Genomic DNA, 18360 nt, shown 5'->3' on the forward strand with positions numbered 1-18360 from the left:
CGGACAAATATGGGTTTGGCGGATACCAGGAGAACGCTACCTGCCCGAATGCATAGATCCAACTGTAAAGTTTAGTGGAGAGGGAATAATGGTCTGGGTGTCACGACTTCTGCCGAAGTCGTTGCCTCTCCTTGTTCGGGCGGTGTTCGGCGGTCGACGTCACCGGCCTTCTAGCCATCATCGATCCATTTTTCATTTTCCATTGGTTTTGTCTTGTCTTCCCACACACCTGTTTTCAATCCCATTCATTACCTATTGTGTATTTAACCCTCTGTTTCCCCTCAAGTGTTTGTCAGAGATTGTTTTATGTCAAGTATTGTTTTCTTGTTGTATAGGTGTGCGACGGGTCCTCGTACCCATGTTTATTTGATATATGTATATTTTCGTGCTTGGAGCATATTGAGTGGACATTTAGTAAAAGTCTACATTTACACTCCGTCTTACTCTCCTGCGTCTGACTTCCATGCCACCTATACACACTAATATGACAGAATCTCTGACCCTATTATGAAGTCAGCAGGAGGAAGCACTTCGCTCATGGAGGTAGAGGAACGCGTTATGGAACAAGCGGAGGAGATTGACAGTCTGAGCGCTGCCATGGATCGCATTGTCCAGAATATGGACCGCTGGGAGAGACAGGGAGCTTTTCCAGCACCTCCACCACCACAACCTGGATTTCCTTTGAACGCTTTTTCTCCTCCTGAACAGAACAGGATCCGTTTATCCCTACCCACGGGATACAATGGAGATACTGCCAGCTGCCAGGGTTTTCTCCTAAAACTGAACTTGTATCTGGCCACGGTCTCTCCAGTACCATCAGACCGTGAGAAGAGTTCCGCCCTCGTCTCATGCCTCACCGGGAAAGCCCTGGAGTGGGCCAACGCTGTGTGTGGAGAGGATGCGGCGTTGGACCATTTTGAGGAGTTCATCCGCCATTTCCGGAAGGTATTCGACCACCCATCCGAAGGCAGAGCAGCGGGTGAGCTCCTCTATCATCTGAGGCAGGGGACGAGGAGTGCACAGGAGTTTGCTTTGGAGTTTAGGACTTTAGCTGCCGGCGCTGGATGGAGCGACAGGGCCCTGATCGACCACTACCGTTGTAGTCTACGCGAGGACGTCCGTCGGGAGCTGGCCTGTAGAGACACCACCCTCAACTTCGACCAGCTGGTGGACATGTCCATCAGGCTGGACAACATGCTGGCTACTCGTGGACGTCTAGATCGGGGTCTGGTTGTTCCATCCTCCCGCACCCTCTCTCCCGAACCTATGGAATTGGGAGGGATGGTGCGCAGGGAGACCGGAGGGGGTTCCCGCTCGAGCACCATCTATGATCGCAGAGATCACACTGCTGGTCGGTGCCGGGTTGGTTCCTCTGGGAATAGAGAAGGCAGGCAGGGCACTCTGGCATCACCCCAGGTGAGTAGGCACCATCCAGAGCCCTCTGCTGCACTTATGTTTGTCTCCGTCACTTTTCCGGATTTTTCCCTGCATTCCCAGTATAAGGCGCTAGTAGATTCAGGCGCGGCTGGGAATTTCATTAATAAAAATTTAGCTCATAGTTTAGGGATTCCTATTGTTTCTGTGGATATGCCTTTCCCTATTCATGCATTAGATAGTCGACCAATAGGGTCAGGGTTTATCAGGGAGGTCACCGCACCTTTGTCTATGATAACGCAGGAGGGTCACAAGGAGAAGATTAGTCTTTTCCTTATTGATTCTCCTGCGTATTCTGTGGTGCTAGGCATACCCTGGTTAACTTATCATAACCCCACTGTTTCTTGGCCACAGAGGGCTCTCACGGGGTGGTCGCGAGAGTGCTCAGGTAGGTGTTTAGGGGTTTCCGTTGGTGCTACTACGGTGGAAAGTTCAGACCAGGTCTCCACCGTGCGCATTCCCCCAGAATATGCCGATTTGGCTCTCGCCTTCTGTAAAAAGAAGGCGACTCAATTACCACCCCATCGACGGGGGGATTGTGCGATAGATCTCCTGGTAGACGCTGCATATCCCAGGAGTCACGTGTATCCCCTGTCGCAAGAGGAGACAGTGGCTATGGATACATATATCTCTGAATCCCTGCGTCAGGGGTTCATTCAGCCATCCATTTCACCCGCCTCTTCGAGTTTCTTTTTTGTGAAGAAGAAGGATGGCGGTTTACGCCCGTGCATTGATTATCGAGATCTCAATAAAATCACGGTGAAATATAGTTACCCGCTACCTCTGATCAATACAGTTATGGAGTCAATGCGCGGGGCACGCTTCTTCACAAAATTGGATCTCAGGAGTGCGTACAATCTGGTGCGTATTCGGAAGGGTGATGAGTGGAAGACGGCATTTAGCACCACCTCAGGTCATTATGAGTACCTGGTCATGCCATATGGGTTGATGAATGCTCCATCAGTCTTCCAATCATTTGTAGATGAGATCTTCAGGGACCTGCACGGGCAGGGTGTAGTGGTGTATATCGATGATATTTTGATATACTCCGCTGCACGCGCCGAGCATGTGTCCCTGGTGCGCAGGGTGCTTGGTCGCCTGTTGGAGCATGATTTATATGTCAAGGCTGAGAAATGCTTGTTCTTCCAACAATCCATCTCCTTCCTAGGGCATCAGATTTCCACTTCAGGAGTGGAAATGGAGAGCGACCGCATTACAGCCGTGCGTAATTGGCCGACTCCAACCACGGTAAAGGAGGTGCAGCGTTTTTTAGGGTTTGCCAATTACTACCGGAGATTTATCCGGGGTTTTGGTCAGGTTGCAGCTCCCATTACCTCACTGCTAAAGGGGGGACCCGGTGCGCTTGCAGTGGTCGGCCGAGGCGAATAGGGCTTTTGGAAAACTGAAGACTCTGTTTACCTCGGCGCCTGTGTTGGCTCATCCGGATCCCTCTTTGCCATTCATAGTAGAGGTGGACGCATCCGAAGCTGGGATAGGAGCAGTGCTCTCTCAGCGTTCGGGTGTGCCACTGAAGCTTCGCCCCTGTGCTTTCTTTTCGAAGAAGCTCAGCCCGGCGGAGCGAAACTATGATGTGGGGGACCGAGAGCTGTTAGCTGTCGTAAAAGCCTTGAAGGTGTGGAGGCATTGGCTTGAGGGGGCTAATCACCCTTTTCTCATCTGGACTGACCACCGCAATCTGGAGTACATCCGGCAGGCGAAGAGACTGAATCCTCGCCAGGCAAGGTGGGCCATGTTTTTCACTCGTTTTGTGTTTACGCTTACTTACAGACCAGGCTCCCAGAACGTCAAGGCAGACGCATTGTCTCGGCTGTATGACACAGAGGAGCGGCCCATGGATCCCACTCCCATACTCCCAGCGTCGTGTTTGGTGGCGCCAGTAGTGTGGGAGCTGGACGCGGACATTGAGCGGGCGTCACGTGCAGAGCCCTCTCCTCCTGAGTGTCCAGCTGGTCGTCTGTACGTTCCGTCTGCTGTCCGCGACCGATTGATCTATTGGGCTCACACGTCACCCTCCTCTGGTCATCCTGGGATAGGTCGGACGATGCGCTGTCTTGATGGGAGGTACTGGTGGCCCACTTTAGCTAAGGACGTGAGGATTTATGTTTCCTCCTGTTCGGTGTGCGCCCAGTGCAAGGCTCCTAGACACCTGCCTAGAGGTAAGCTTCTACCTTTACCCGTTCCTCAACGGCCGTGGTCGCACCTGTCAGTGGATTTTTTGACTGATCTTCCACCTTCACAGGGTTACACCACGATCCTGGTCGTTGTGGATCGGTTCTCGAAGTCCTGTCGTCTCCTCCCTTTGCCCGGTCTCCCTACGGCCTTACAAACTGCAGAGGCCCTGTTTACACATGTTTTCCGGCACTATGGGGTGCCTGAGGATATAGTGTCTGATCGGGGTCCCCAGTTCACGTCAAGGGTCTGGAAGGCGTTCATGGAACGTCTGGGGATCTCGGTTAGTCTTACCTCAGGTTTTCACCCCGAGAGTAATGGGCAGGTGGAGAGAGTTAACCAGGATGTGGGCAGGTTTCTGCGGTCCTATTGCCAGGACCGGCCGGGGGAGTGGGCGAAGTTCGTGCCCTGGGCAGAGATGGCCCAGAACTCGCTACGTCACTCCTCCACTAACCTTACTCCTTTTCAATGTGTATTAGGGTATCAGCCGGTTCTGGCTCCTTGGCATCAGAGTCAGACCGAAGCTCCTGCGGTGGACAATTGGTTTCGGCACGCTGAGGAAACCTGGGAGGCAGCCCACGTCCACCTTCAGCGTGCCATAAGGCGCCAGAAAATTGGCGCAGACCGTCGCCGCAGTGAGGCCCCGGTGTTCGCACCAGGGGACAGGGTCTGGCTCTCGACCCGAAACCTGCCCCTCCGCCTGCTCTGCCGGAAGCTGGGTCCGCGGTTTGTGGGGCCGTTTAAAGTCCTGAGGAGAGTGAACGAGGTATGTTATAGGTTACAACTGCCCACTAATTACCGTATTAACCCCTCGTTCCATGTGTCTCTCCTCAGGCCGGTGGTGGCTGGCCCGCTCCAGGAGGCTGAAGTGCGTGAAGTTCCTCCGCCTCCTCTAGACATCGAGGGGGTCCCGGCGTACTCTGTTCGATCCATTTTGGATTCGAGACGTCGGGCGAGGGGCCTTCAGTACCTCGTGGACTGGGAGGGGTACGGGCCGGAGGAGAGATGCTGGGTTCCGGTGGAGGACGTTTTAGATCCTTCCATGTTAAAAGAATTCCACCGCCTCCATCCGGATCGCCCTGCACCTCGCCCTCCGGGTCGTCCCCGAGGCCGGTGTCGACGCGCTGCTGGAGCCGCGCGTCAGGGGGGGGGTAATGTCACGACTTCTGCCGAAGTCGTTGCCTCTCCTTGTTCGGGCGGTGTTCGGCGGTCGACGTCACCGGCCTTCTAGCCATCATCGATCCATTTTTCATTTTCCATTGGTTTTGTCTTGTCTTCCCACACACCTGTTTTCAATCCCATTCATTACCTATTGTGTATTTAACCCTCTGTTTCCCCTCAAGTGTTTGTCAGAGATTGTTTTATGTCAAGTATTGTTTTCTTGTTGTATAGGTGTGCGACGGGTCCTCGTACCCATGTTTATTTGATATATGTATATTTTCGTGCTTGGAGCATATTGAGTGGACATTTAGTAAAAGTCTACATTTACACTCCGTCTTACTCTCCTGCGTCTGACTTCCATGCCACCTATACACACTAATATGACACTGGGGCTGTTTTTCATGGGTCAGGCTATGCCCCTTAGTTCCACCGAAAGGAAATATTAACGCTACAGCATAAAATGACATTCTAGATGATTCTGTGCATCCAACTTTGTAGCAACAGTTTGGGGACAGCCCTTCCTTGTTTCAGCATGACAATTCCCCCGTGCAAAAAGTAAGGTCCATAAAGAAATGGTTTGTTGAGATCGGTGTGGAAGAACTTGACTGGCCTGTACAGAGCTCTCAACCCCATCGAACACCTTTGGGATGAATTGGAACGCCGACTGCGAGCCAGGCCTAATCGCCCAACATCAGTGCCCGACCTCACTAATGCTTTTGTGACTGAATGGAAGCAAGTCCCCGCAGCAATGTTCCAACATCTAGTGGAAAGCCTTCCCAAAAGAGTGGAGGCTGTTATAGCAGCAAAGGGGGGACCAACTCCATATTAATGACCATGATTTTGGAATGAGATGTTCGACGATGTAGTGTAGCATAAGACTCCACATTTGCCTCAGTTGAATGATTTGCCACTGAGCATCTCTGACGTGAGTTTTGCATGTTTATTTACAAGTAGTTATTTGTATATTTGTGGGTTCTAGATATTTGTTTGTGTGTGTGACTCACTGGCTATGGAGACCAGCATGGCGATAGCAGCGAAGGTGCCGGCCAGCCCCTGGCCACTCATGAACACAGCACTGTACTTCTGAGGAAGGAGGCCCACCAGGCCAAACAGACTGCCCTGTAGCACCGCTCCAAACGCTACAAGGCGAGAGAGAGAGAGACAGGGTTAATGATATAGCGTGCTCACACACACAATACCCAGTCAAACACAAACACTTACTCAAACACACACAATTCCACCCCCACACACACAACATGATTCCCCACCACCCACCCACACAATACCCAGTCACACACACAATGACCCCCCCCCCCTCAAACACACACACACACAATTATGTCCTACTCACAGTTGATGAACCAGATGGTAGCCATGGTAACAGAGAAGAAGCGGTCCTCCTCCATGGGGATCTTGACCAGGATGGCAGTGAGGATGAAGAGGATGAAGATGAAGACCAGGCTGCCCGCTATCCGCACCATCTCCGATATCCTACGCACAAACACACACACACAAAACGTTAGTTCTCAATCTCACTGGGTTAGAGCGTAGTAAATTACACTACCCAGACAGTGTGTGACATATTTTTAATCTATTGAGTAAAGCCCCTCTAAAATCCACTGTATAGACTTTTCTTTTTCACCTATTTGCAGTTTAATAAATTGGCCAATTCAAAAGGGTTGTTCACACACACACACACACACACACACACACACACACACACACACACACACACACACACACACACACACACACAAGCTCATCAGCTAAGTGTGCAGTTGAAGGGTGTTTCTTGGAAGGGCATTTGGATGACTTGTAAACCTGAGAGAAGAAGTGCTGTCTCACCGCTGATAGAAGAAGGAGTTGAGCAGAGTGCAGAGCAGCAGGGGGAGCTGGGACAGCAGAGTCATCCAGTTGTTGAAGTAGTACTCTTTGTGGGAGACCATCGTGCCGTTGCTCCATTCAGTCTTGTTAAGGCGGCTGTTGAAATACTAATGACAGAAGAGAAAGAGAGAAATAATAATATATGCCATTTTCCAGGCGCTTTTATCAAAACGTTAGTATGGGTGGGCCCCAGCGGGAATCCAACCCACGATCCTGGCGTTTGCTCTACCAACCGAGCCACACAGGACTCACGAGATGACACAGTTTAGTTTACATCAACGTTCAATACGATGTTGTTTGTCACAAGTCACTCATTCCTATACAAATATGCCTATTCTTTAAGTAGTTCTACAAACGTGTAGGGTATACCAAGAATCACAGCTTACCCTAGGGGATGAGTTGTGGGGTTTGACATTTTAATATTCAGAGAGCTAGTCCTAAGAGGCTGTACACACACAACCTGGTCACATGGTTGACCACACAGCGACGTGGAAAATTCATGGCTTCTAAACACACGACGAGCGGTTAACTTCAACATACCGGTACTTAGTGACGCAAGACTACAAAACACCAGGGGGCCAGTCACCAGGATTGGGAAGTAACTGATTACAACAAAAAAACTAACAAATCAGTTAAGTTACCAGCAAAAATACTGTAATCAGATTACAGATACTTTTGAAAAACTAGATGATTACTTCTTGGATTACTTTTTAAATTCAGCAAGGATGTTTGCGTAAAAAATACATTATGATACCTTTCTGGTTTCTTACATTCAATTCAGCATTGAAAAAAAGACGCAAGTTTAAGTTTGTTCCAACCTGAACATGTCTGACCACAAGTCAGAGACCACTGTGATGACACACCCAATGCATTTGATGGATCCTGTTTGTCTTCTTCTAATGCCTCTTAAAGGAAAAGTAATCCAAAAGTAACTGAAAGTAATCAGTCTATGTTACTGAGTTTGGGGAATCTAACAGTTACGTTACTGATTGCAATTTTGGACAGGTAACTAGTAACTAACAGATATGTTTAAAAAGTAATCTACCCAACTCTGCCAGTCACACTAAATCCATCTTAGACAAAACGTCTGACACCAACAACTCAGCAAATCCTCTTTAAACAATACGCATTTACATTTTAGTAGACTCTCTTATCCAGAGCGACTTACAGGAGCAATTAAGGTTAAGTGCCTTGCTCAAGTGCACATCAACAGATATTTAAGCTAGTGGGCTTGGGGATTTGAACCAGCAACCTTTCGGCTACTGGAACAATGCTCTTAACCATTAGGCTACCTGCCACACATACAGTTGTGTACACACACATACAAACAGCATCTGACTCTTAGGGCTAACTGCATACTACCCTGCATCCCACTGCTGGCTTGCCTCTGAAGCTAAGCAGGGTTGGTACTGGATGGGAGACCAGATGCTGCTGGAAGCGGTGTTGGAGGACCAGTAGGGGGCACTCTTTCCTCCGGTAAAAAAAAAGAAATATACAGTGCATTCGGAAAGTATTCAGACCCCTTTACTTTTTCCAAATTTTGTTACTTTACAGCCTTCTTCCAAAATAGATTAAATACATTTTTTACTCGATCAATCTACACACAATACCCCATAATGACTAAACGAAAACAGGTTTTTAGAAATGTTTGGAAATAAAAAACTGAAATACATTATTTACATATGTATTCAGATCCTTTGCTATGAGACTCGAAATTGAGCTCAACGACACCCTGTTTCCATTGAATATCATTGAGATGTTTCTACAACTGGATTCTACAATTCAATTGAGTGGACATGATTTGGAAAGGCACACATCTGTCTATATAAGGTCCCACAGTTGATAGTGCATGTTAGAGCAAAAACCAAGCCATGAGGTCGAAGGAATTGTCTGTAGAGCCCCGAGACAGGATTGTGTCGAGGCACCGATCTGGGGAAGGGTACCAAAACATTTCTGCAGCATTGAAGGTCCCCATGAACACAGCGGCCTCCATCATTCTTAAATGGAAGAAGTTTGGAATCACCAAGACTCTTCCTAGAGCTGGCCAACCGGCCAAACAGCAATTAAGGGAGAAGGGTCTTGGTCAGGGTGGTGACCAAGAACCCGATGGTCACTCTGACAGAGCTCCAGAGTTCCTCTGTGGAGATGGGAGAACCTTCCAGAAGGACAACCATCTCCGCATCATTCAACCAATCAGGCCTTTATGGTAGAGTGGCCAGACAGAAGCCACTCCTCAGTAAAAGGCACAAGACAGCTGCTTGGAGTTTGCCAAAAGGCACCTAAAGGACTCTGACCATGAGAAACAAGATTCTCTGGTCTGATGAAACCAAGCTTGAACTTTTTGGCCTGAAAGCCAAGAGTCACGTTTGGAGGAAACCTGGCACCATCCCTATGGTGAAGCATGGTGGTAGCAGCATCATGCTGTGGGGATGTTTATCAGCGGGATGGACTGGGAGACTAGTCAGTGTCGAGGGAAAGATGAACGAAGCAAAGTACAGAGATCCTTAATGAAAACCTGCTCCAGAGCGCTCAGGACCTCAGACTGGGGCAAAGGCTCACTTCCCAACAGGACAATGACCTTAAGCACACAGCCAAGACAACGCAGGAGTGGCTTCGGGACAAGTCTCTGAATGTCCTTGAGTGGCCCAGCGAGAGCCCGGACTTGAACCTGATCGAACATCTCTGGAGAGACCTGAAAATAGCTGTGCAGCGACACTCCTCATTCAACCTGACAGAGCTTGAGAGGATCTGCAGGGAAGAATGGGAGAAACTCCCCAAATACAGGTGTGCCAAGCTTGTAGCGTCATACCCAAGAAAACTCGAGGCTGTAATCGCTGCCAAAGGTGCTTCAACAAAGTACTGAGTAAAGGGTCTGAATACTTATGTAAATGTGATATTTCAGGTTTTTAATTTTTTTTTATTGAAAAATAAATTAAAAAATGAATTTTTGCTTTCAATTGAGTGGAGGAGTATTGTATTGTGTATTGTGTGTAGATTGATGGGGGGGACAATGTAATCCATTTTAGAATAAGGCTGTAACATAACAAAATGTGGAAAAAGTCAAAGGGTCTGGATACTTTCCGAATGCACTGTATATATCCCAATGCCCCAGGGCAGTGATTGGGGACATTGCCCTGTGTACGGTGCCCTCTTTCGGATGAGTAGGGGTGTTAACCCCGGTGTCCTGGCTAAATTCTCAATGTGCCCATCATGGCCACCTAACCATCCCCAGCTTCCAATTGGCTCATTCCTCCTCTGCCCTGTAACTATTCCCCAGGTCATTGCTGTAAATGAGAATGTGTTCTCAGTCAACTTACCTGGTAAAAGAAAAGGGTAAAATAAAATAACAGTTCCGCCTGATTTTCAAAAACAACTTACTTTTCAAGTGAATTCCCTAAGAAGCCAATGTTCTACTTTGGGTAAGGTTCAACAAGTGTGGGGTTTTAGGCTGGGTTTCTGTACAGCACTTCGAGATATTAGCTGATGTACGAAGGGCTATATAAAATAAACTTGATTTGATTTGATTTGTGTGTATTTATCATACATACAGTGTTGAACCTGAGCCAGAGTAGATCTGATCCTAGATCTGTCTAAAGTTGCCCAAAACCACAGATCTATGATCAGATTTACCCTATATCCTAACTGTAGCCTTTAAGGGACTAAATAACTATCTGATCCTGGACCTGTGGTTATAGACGCATGTTAGGTTTACCATGGAGGCGGTCATGAAGAAGTTCCATGGTAGTAGCGTCCCGAGGCCCAGGATGAAGAAGATAATCCCCGCCAACCAGCCCCTGGGTTAGGGAGGGAAATATTAAAAACAAGCAAGTAATTCATAGGTTATTGATGTGTATTTACCATGTAATTTCTTAATAAATAGAAAGTAATTTATGTACCGTGAAATAAAGTGCTACCAGCCAAAGATCATTAGCAGATTTTATAAAAGTACATTGGAAATGTAATCTATTCACTACATTCATTGATTGAAAACAGTACAAAGTCACTTTTCAGTACCATAGCTTTGCTTAGAGGCATGCCACGCATTCGAATCCCCCACCCCAAATACGACTGGGGTTCAGAGTGAGAGCAAGAGGCACCATGGGTAGTAGTGATGGGGAGTTTGGCTCTTTTCGACTCGTTAAGTCAACAGAAGAAATCTCTCGACTAATTTCGTTAATTTGAGTCAGTAATGTCAAGAGCCCACAGGACCCCCTACCGGCGAACGATGAACTGAAAACTTGAAAGAGTCATTGTTTCTACAAGCCTCTCGTTCACATTTCGTTCACCATAAGGGGCTTATTGGAGCTGTCATTTGTGACCGAGACTTGTAAACGTCTGGTTTAAACAATGTAGAGTTGTTGATTGCTAGGCAAACAAATAAGATTATTTATTGATACTGTAATGAAACAGCAGGGAGCAGGTCTCGAACCCTCGACCTTCTACCCGAGGTCCGGCGCGCTATCGACTGTGCCGCAAAAGCATGCTCGTGCAGCAGTGTCGATTTCCGCGCTTATAAACCCAGGGTCGTTACACTACATTTGACAGTAGGTCTAGCTGTGGACGAAACCGGACTAGATTGTGAACAACTATTGTCGTACTGCATTGCTTGACTGCCGTGAGAGTGATCAGCACAACATCGTTCGCGAACTGCAGACCCCCAAACGATTCGTTCTTGAGTTCGCGTTTTTTGAGCAGAGTATGTTTTGGTTCTACAAAGCTGTGTCCATCATAACATTCAATGTGATCAATGCGATCAATTAACAGTTCTAAACATATTTTTATTCTCAATGCAGTCTGCAGCATGATCTATATTCCGATCATGCAGGTCAAACGAACGACTAAAATTAACGAAATTAACATGATTGTCGAGTCAGTAAAAAGGTAGACACTCACCTATCGCGCGGAGCGTCGGTCCGACCCTTCATCCTGTGCTAGGGAGATCGGTTGAAACTAGGGGCAAAAGAGTGGGGAACACGATCAACACCTAAAAAAGATAGAGAGTAGATTTGTCTAATCAGCTCTAAGCACGTTATTTGCATAATACAAATACAGGACATGTTCTACATACTAGCACATTGCTGCAAGGAGGAGATGGCGCAATTCACACTACACTACAGTGCTGTATGTCCGAGACCCACTGGATTGTAGCTTGTACTGTTAGCTGTGCTGAGATATCCACCGCTCTGCCAGTTCACAACTTCACACTCCATTTATTTAAAGGTACGGTCTATAAAACGCTTGGCATTGGAGTCAAAGAGGAGGCCCAAATACCTGTACTCCCTTTGTCTGTAGATTAAGCAAGAATTCAGAGCCCACTCCTTGTATACATTCTTGGTCGTCAATGCACACAAATGCATAGGATCCGCACTCCGACCCACTAACACAAATGTAACAGGAACAGAGCGAAAAGTGGTGAGTGATATTTCAATTCAGAATGTGAGTGTGTGAGAACATGGAAAGTATTTATGCATTCAACCCCTACACTCATTGCTTTGTTTCATGTAATTTCACCAAGAGCAACATTTCTGCCAGGAGGCATGCTTTCACTAAGAACCAACTGTAATTTTTAAGATTGTTTATTCATACATTTCCTTTGAAACTCATACAAATGCCTGAAAGTCAATGATAAATGATATAGTAATAGACATGCGGTAGGCCTATAGCTTGGCCATGCTGTGAATCTGTCTGGTCAAAGTAATTATAATCTAACTACTAACTATAATCTCTTAGCACCTTAAAAAAAAATCTACAACCTTAAAGGAGAACCCATTGTAGAACCTTTTTGGTTCCAGGTAGAACCATTTTGGGTTCCATGTAGAACCCTTTCTACAGAGGGTTCTATATGGAACCTAAAAGGGTTCTCCTATGTGGACAGCCGAATGAATACCCATTTTGGATCCCTTTTTTCTAAGAGCTTAGACGACAAGCTTGAAGCAGTCAAGCAGAACTGATAAAACTGGGTAAATCGTGGACAATGCTGCATTATGAAGGAGTGAGCGAGAGACCTGCTCTACCTCCTCACCCAGAGAGAGACCTCTCTACCTCCTCACTCAGAGAGAGACCTGCTCTACCTCCTCACCCAGAGAGAGACCTGCTTTACCTCATCACCCAGAGAGAGAGACCTGCTCTACCTCATCACCCAGAGAGACCTGCTCTACCTCCTCACCCAGAGAGAGAGACCTGCTTTACCTCATCACCCAGAGAGAGAGACCTGCTCTACCTCATCACCCAGAGAGACCTGCTCTACCTCCTCACCCAGAGAGACCTGCTTTACCTCATCACCCAGAGAGACCTGCTCTACCTCATCAACCAGAGACCTGCTCCACCTACTCACCCAGAGAGACCTGCTTTACCTCCTCACCCAGAGAGACCTGCTCGATCTAATCACCCGGAGAAAGACCTGCTCTACCTCATCACCCAGAGAGAGACCTGCTCTACCTCATCATCCAGAGAGAGACCTGCTCTACCTCATCACTCAGAGAGAGAGAGACCTGCTCTACCTCATCACCCAGAGAGAGAGAGAGAGAGAGAGACCTGCTCTACCTCATCATCCAGAGAGAGAGAGAGAGAGACCTGCTCTACCTCATCATCCAGAGAGAGGGGGTGATAGTCAAAAGATCAAAAGAAAAGCATGTACACAAGCACTGCCCCTGTGGCAATTTAAGAATTTCAGAGAATTTTTTTTGCTGATAAACCAGCAACTTGGAGACTGTGAGAATTGTAGTCTCAGTCTAGACTCAGACTAGAGGCGAAGAGTATAAGGGTCCAGGAATAAGTCGGAAAAAAGGTTTATTAGAGTAATGTTAGAATTCCTGAAAGAAACATGAGATGTATCCTCAGTATCCTGAGGCTTCTTAAGAGAATAAACTGAACAGAACAACCTGATTCTGTGGCATGAAGGAGTCATTTCAGTGAAGTTGTCCTTTGAGTTGTCAACAATTTTTCAAGCAGTTTTTCAAGCTAGTTGCCATTTCAGTAAAGTCAAGCCAAGTCACATAAGGTCATAGACAGGCAAGGTCTCCGTACAGTAGATGAAGGTTTCACGGTGGCCAGTAATATGTGACAACAGGCCTTCGGGAAGTTCGATGGAATCTCAAAAAGAATGCCAAGTATTGCTCCTACGTTCACAGACCTTGTCATTGGCTACTGTCAAAAATGTTTTGGGTGAAAATGAAATCAAAGCTCACAATCAAATCAAATTTTATTGGTCACAAGCACATATTTTGCAGATGTTATTGCAGGTGTTGCGAAATGCTTGTGTTCCTAGATCCAACAGTGCAGTAGTATCTAACTATTCATAACAATACACACAAATCTAAAAGTAAAATAATGGAATTAAGAAATATATAAATATTAGGACGAGCAATGTCGGAGTGGCATTGACTAAAAACAGTAGAATAGAATACAGTATATACATATGAGATGAGTAAAGCAGTATGTAAACATTATTAAAGTGATTAGTGTTCCATTATTAAAGTGACCAGTGATTCCATGTCTATGTTCATGGGGCAGCAGCCTCTAAGGTGCAGGTTTGAGTAACCGGGTGGTAGCCGGGTAGTGATGGCTATTTAACAGTCTGATGGCCTTGAGATAGAAGCTGTTTTTCAGTCTCTCTGTCCCAGCTTTGATGCACCTGTACTGACCTCGCCTTCTGGGTGGTAGCGGGGTGAACAGGACGTGGCTCGGATGGTTGATGTCCTTGATTATCTTTTTGGCCTTCTTGTGGCATTGGGTGCTGTAGGTGTCCTGTAGGGTAGGCAGTGTGCCCCCGATGATGCATTGTGCAGACCGCACCACCCTCTGGAGAGCCCTGCGGTTGCGGGCGGTGCAGTTGCCGTACCACGCGGTGATACAGGATGATCTCAATTGTGCATCTGTAAAAATTTTAGGTGCCAAGCCAAATTTCTTCAGCCTCCTGAGGTTGAAGAGGCGCTGTTACGCCTTCTTCACCACACTGTTTTTGTGGGTGGACCATTTCAGATTGTCAGTGATGTGTACGCCGAGGAACTTTCCACATTCTCCACTGTAGTCCCATCACTGTGGATATTGGCGTGCTCACTCTGCTGTTTCCTGAAGTCCACAATCAGCTCCTTTGTTTTGTTGACGTTGCGGGAGAGGTTATTTTCCTGGCACCACTCCGCCAGGGCCCTCACCTCCTCCCCGTAGGCTCTCGTCATTGTTGGTCATCAGGCCTACTACTGTTGTGTCATCTGCAAACTTGATGATTGAGTTAGAGGCAGAGATGGCCATGCAGTCATGAGTGAACAGGGAGTACAGGAGGGGGCTGAGCACGCACCCTTGTGGGGGCCCAGTGTTGAGGATCAGCGAAGTGGAGGTGTTGTTTCCTACCTTCACCTCCTGAGGGGGGCAGCCCGTCAGGAACTCCAGGACCCAGTTGCACAGGGCGGGGTTCAGACCCAGGGCCCCGACCTTAATGATGAGCTTGGAGGGTACTATGGTGTTGAAGGCTGAGCTATAGTCAATGAACAGCATTCTTACATAGGTATTCCTCTAGTCCAGATGGGATAGGGCAGTGTGCAGTGCGATTGCATCGTCTGTGGATCTATTGGGGCGGTATCCAAATTGAAGTGGGTATAGGGTATATGAGGTGATATGATCCTCAACTAGCATCTCAAAGCACATGATGACAGAAGTGAGTACTACGTGGCGATAGTCATTTAGTTCAGTTACCTTTGCTTTCTTGGGAACAGGAACAATGGTGGACATCTTGAAGCAAGTGGGGACAACAGACTGGGATAGGGAGAGATTGAATATGTCCGTAAACACACCAGCCAGCTGGCCTGCGCATGCCCTGAGGACATGGCTAGGGATACCGTCTGGGCCGGCAGCCTTGCGAGGGTTAACACGCATAAATGTCTTACTCTCGTCGGCCACGGAGAACGAAAGCCCACAGTCCTTGGGAGCGGGCAGTGTCGGTGGCACTGTATTATCCTCAAAGCGGGCGAAGAAGGTGTTCAGCTTGCAAAGTGATGTCAGGGATTAGTATTATGACTTAGCTATGCAAATAATGTGTAAGAAGATGAATTGGTACTTTGATGTTTAAAAGCTAAATATAATCTGTTACAATATGTGTTCTATAAAAACAATTATGGACTTTTGGATATATGATGAGACTTTGACTTGAAAGGGTGATAGGAAAAACGCTTTGTCCAACACTTGAACAGTAAAACATAACAATGGTCTACTAATCATCAGCTCCACTCATCTTTCCTGATTTTCATTAGCTTTTCCAACCCTCCATTTCCCTTCAAATGCAGAGCATTTTGCCATGACCAAATGAGTCCTTTCTTTGTTGAAAATGGACCGTTTGGGAAATGCCATTAGATTTGTTTTACCTTTCATATACAATGTCACAGAAACAAATATCAGAAAAGTGACCAAAATCATCAAGTAAAAAACGGAGAAAGAAATCTGGGGAGGCCGGATACTACATCTGGGGAGGCCGGATACTACATCTGGGGAGACAGGATACTAAATCTGGGGAGACCGGATGCTAAATCTGGGGAGGCCGGATACTAAATCTGGGGAGGCCGGATACTAAATCTGGGGAGGCCGGATACTAAATCTGGGGAAGCCGGATACTAAATCTGGGGAGGCCGGATACTAAATCTAGGGAGGCCAGATTCTAAATCTTGGGAGGCAGGATACTAAATCTGGGGAGGCCGGATGCTAAATCTGGGGAGGCCGGATACTAAATCTGGGGAGGCCGGATACTAAATCTGGGGAGGCCGGATACTAAATCTGGGGAGGCAGGATACTAAATCTGGGGAGGCCGGATACTAAATCTAGGGAGGCCGGATACTAAATCTAGGGAGGGCAGATTCTAAATCTGGGGAGGCAGGATACTAAATCTGGGGAGGCCGGATACTAAATCTAGGGAGGCCAGATTCTAAATCTGGGGAGGCAGGATACTAAATCTGGGGAGGCCGGATGCTAAATCTGGGGAGGCCGGATACTACATCTGGGGAGACAGGATAGAGGATAGTGGATAGAGGTGAAGTGAAGGTGGGTGGATAGAGGTGGAGTGGAGGTGGGTGGATAGAGGATAGAGGTGAAGTGAAGGTGGGTGGATAGAGGTGGAGTGGAGGTGGGTGGAGTGGAGGTGGGTAGATAGAGGATAGAGGTGAAGTGAAGGTGGGTGGATAGAGGTGGAGTGGAGGTGGGTGGAGTGGAGGTAGGTAGATAGAGTGGAGGTGGGTAGATAGAGGATAGAGGTGAAGTGAAGGTGGGTGGATAGAGGTGGAGTGGAGGTGGGTAGATAGAGGATAGAGGTGAAGTGAAGGTGGGTGGATAGAGGTGGAGTGGAGGTGGGTGGAGTGGAGGTGGGTAGATAGAGGATAGAGGTGAAGTGAAGGTGGGTGGATAGAGGTGGGTAGATAGAGGATAGAGGTGAAGTGAAGGTGGGTGGATAGAGGTGGAGTGGAGGTGGGTGGAGTGGAGGTAGGTAGATAGAGTGGAGGTGTAGCAGCCCAGAGCCATCAGAGTGGGGTTGGAAATATGCTGCTGCTCTGTGGTGAGGGAAGCAGGGCGCTCAGGATCCCCATGAACAGGACACCATTTGTCTCCTGAATAAATAATATGTGTGCAGAGGTGAGCCTGGGCTATTTCCTCGAAAGGCTCTGTCACTGCCCTAAAGCAGCCCCAGGCACCATTTCAACGCCTCTAGAAGACACACTGGCAGCCTAGCAACCACAGACCGTAGCCTATTAGTAGGGTAAATGTCATTAATTCCAGTTATTTAAAGCCACGATTAAGCAGGTTTGAAGCAGGATGTTTTCTATACAGAACAGCCCTCCATCAAATTGAAATTATTTTTATTGCGGACATTTGAACAGCAGGACTACAAAGAGTTATTTTCCAGTTTTCCCAAGCCATTCATGTGTCATAGCAATGTGTAAATGTCAATTTACTCCCCCCACACCTTATCATTCCAGCTTCTAGTAAACCACAGCTCCACTACCAAATATATCAGTGTCTCTGAGCACCAACTGGCCTAGTTGTTACTGTCATAACAAAAACAGAAAGATTAGGCCTTCCATCTGTTCAAACGGTCTCTGTTTTCATATCTAGCATGATAAAAAGGTGGAATTTTCTCAATTCGTCTCCATTGATAGATTTTTCTAATAAATTTACTCAAATGGCTCATTATATATATTTATATATACTGTATCTATATATTTAGGCTATACAGGGAGACAATCAAAATAACCTATATGTAAATCTAGCCAGTTTGAGCCCATGGCACATGGTTTATGAACTGATACACAAAACGAAGCTGGATTCAAAACGTATGAATTTTTCTATTTAAATTATTATACAAAATTCTTGCAACCAATATAATGTTATATATATGTGGGATACAACCATACCAGCTCTGCAGATTTTGCTGTGAGGAGGCAGTCATTAGATCATTTGTTTTGGTACTGTCCATATGTAGCTTGTTTTTGGCCGCAGGTTCAGAAATGGCTGAAGAATTGCAACATTTTGTCACGCCCTGACCTTAGATATCTCTGTTTTTCTATATATTTCGGTTAGGTTAGGGTGTGACTAGGGTGGGTACGCTAGTTTTTGTATGTCTAGGGTTTTTTGTATGTCTAGGGGTTTTTGTATGTCTAGGGGGTTTTGTATATCTATGTTGGCCTGATATGGTTCCCAATCAGAGACAGCTGT

The 18360-nt window shown here is 47.0% G+C and overlaps 1 protein-coding gene across 3 annotated transcripts in view; it reads right to left on the reverse strand.

The window, feature by feature from the left end:
* LOC120049605 (equilibrative nucleoside transporter 2-like) overlaps positions 1-18360 on the reverse strand; it is a 72110-nt gene that overhangs the window by 7390 nt on the left and 46360 nt on the right. For 2 of the 3 annotated variants that reach the window (XM_038995903.1, XM_038995904.1), the window contains exons 2-6: positions 11563-11653; positions 10382-10463; positions 6631-6776; positions 6137-6276; positions 5790-5924 (exon numbers count right to left, since the gene is read on the reverse strand). In XM_038995903.1, coding sequence (XP_038851831.1) covers positions 5790-5924; positions 6137-6276; positions 6631-6776; positions 10382-10463; positions 11563-11594 — 535 coding nt within the window. In that variant the 5' untranslated portion in view covers positions 11595-11653. The remainder of the gene's footprint in view (positions 1-5789; positions 5925-6136; positions 6277-6630; positions 6777-10381; positions 10464-11562; positions 11654-18360) is intronic. The other variant, XM_038995905.1, reaches the window with a different exon arrangement.

This window comes from Salvelinus namaycush, chromosome 6 (assembly GCF_016432855.1).
Source record: "Salvelinus namaycush isolate Seneca chromosome 6, SaNama_1.0, whole genome shotgun sequence".
Lineage (NCBI taxonomy): Eukaryota > Metazoa > Chordata > Actinopteri > Salmoniformes > Salmonidae > Salvelinus > Salvelinus namaycush.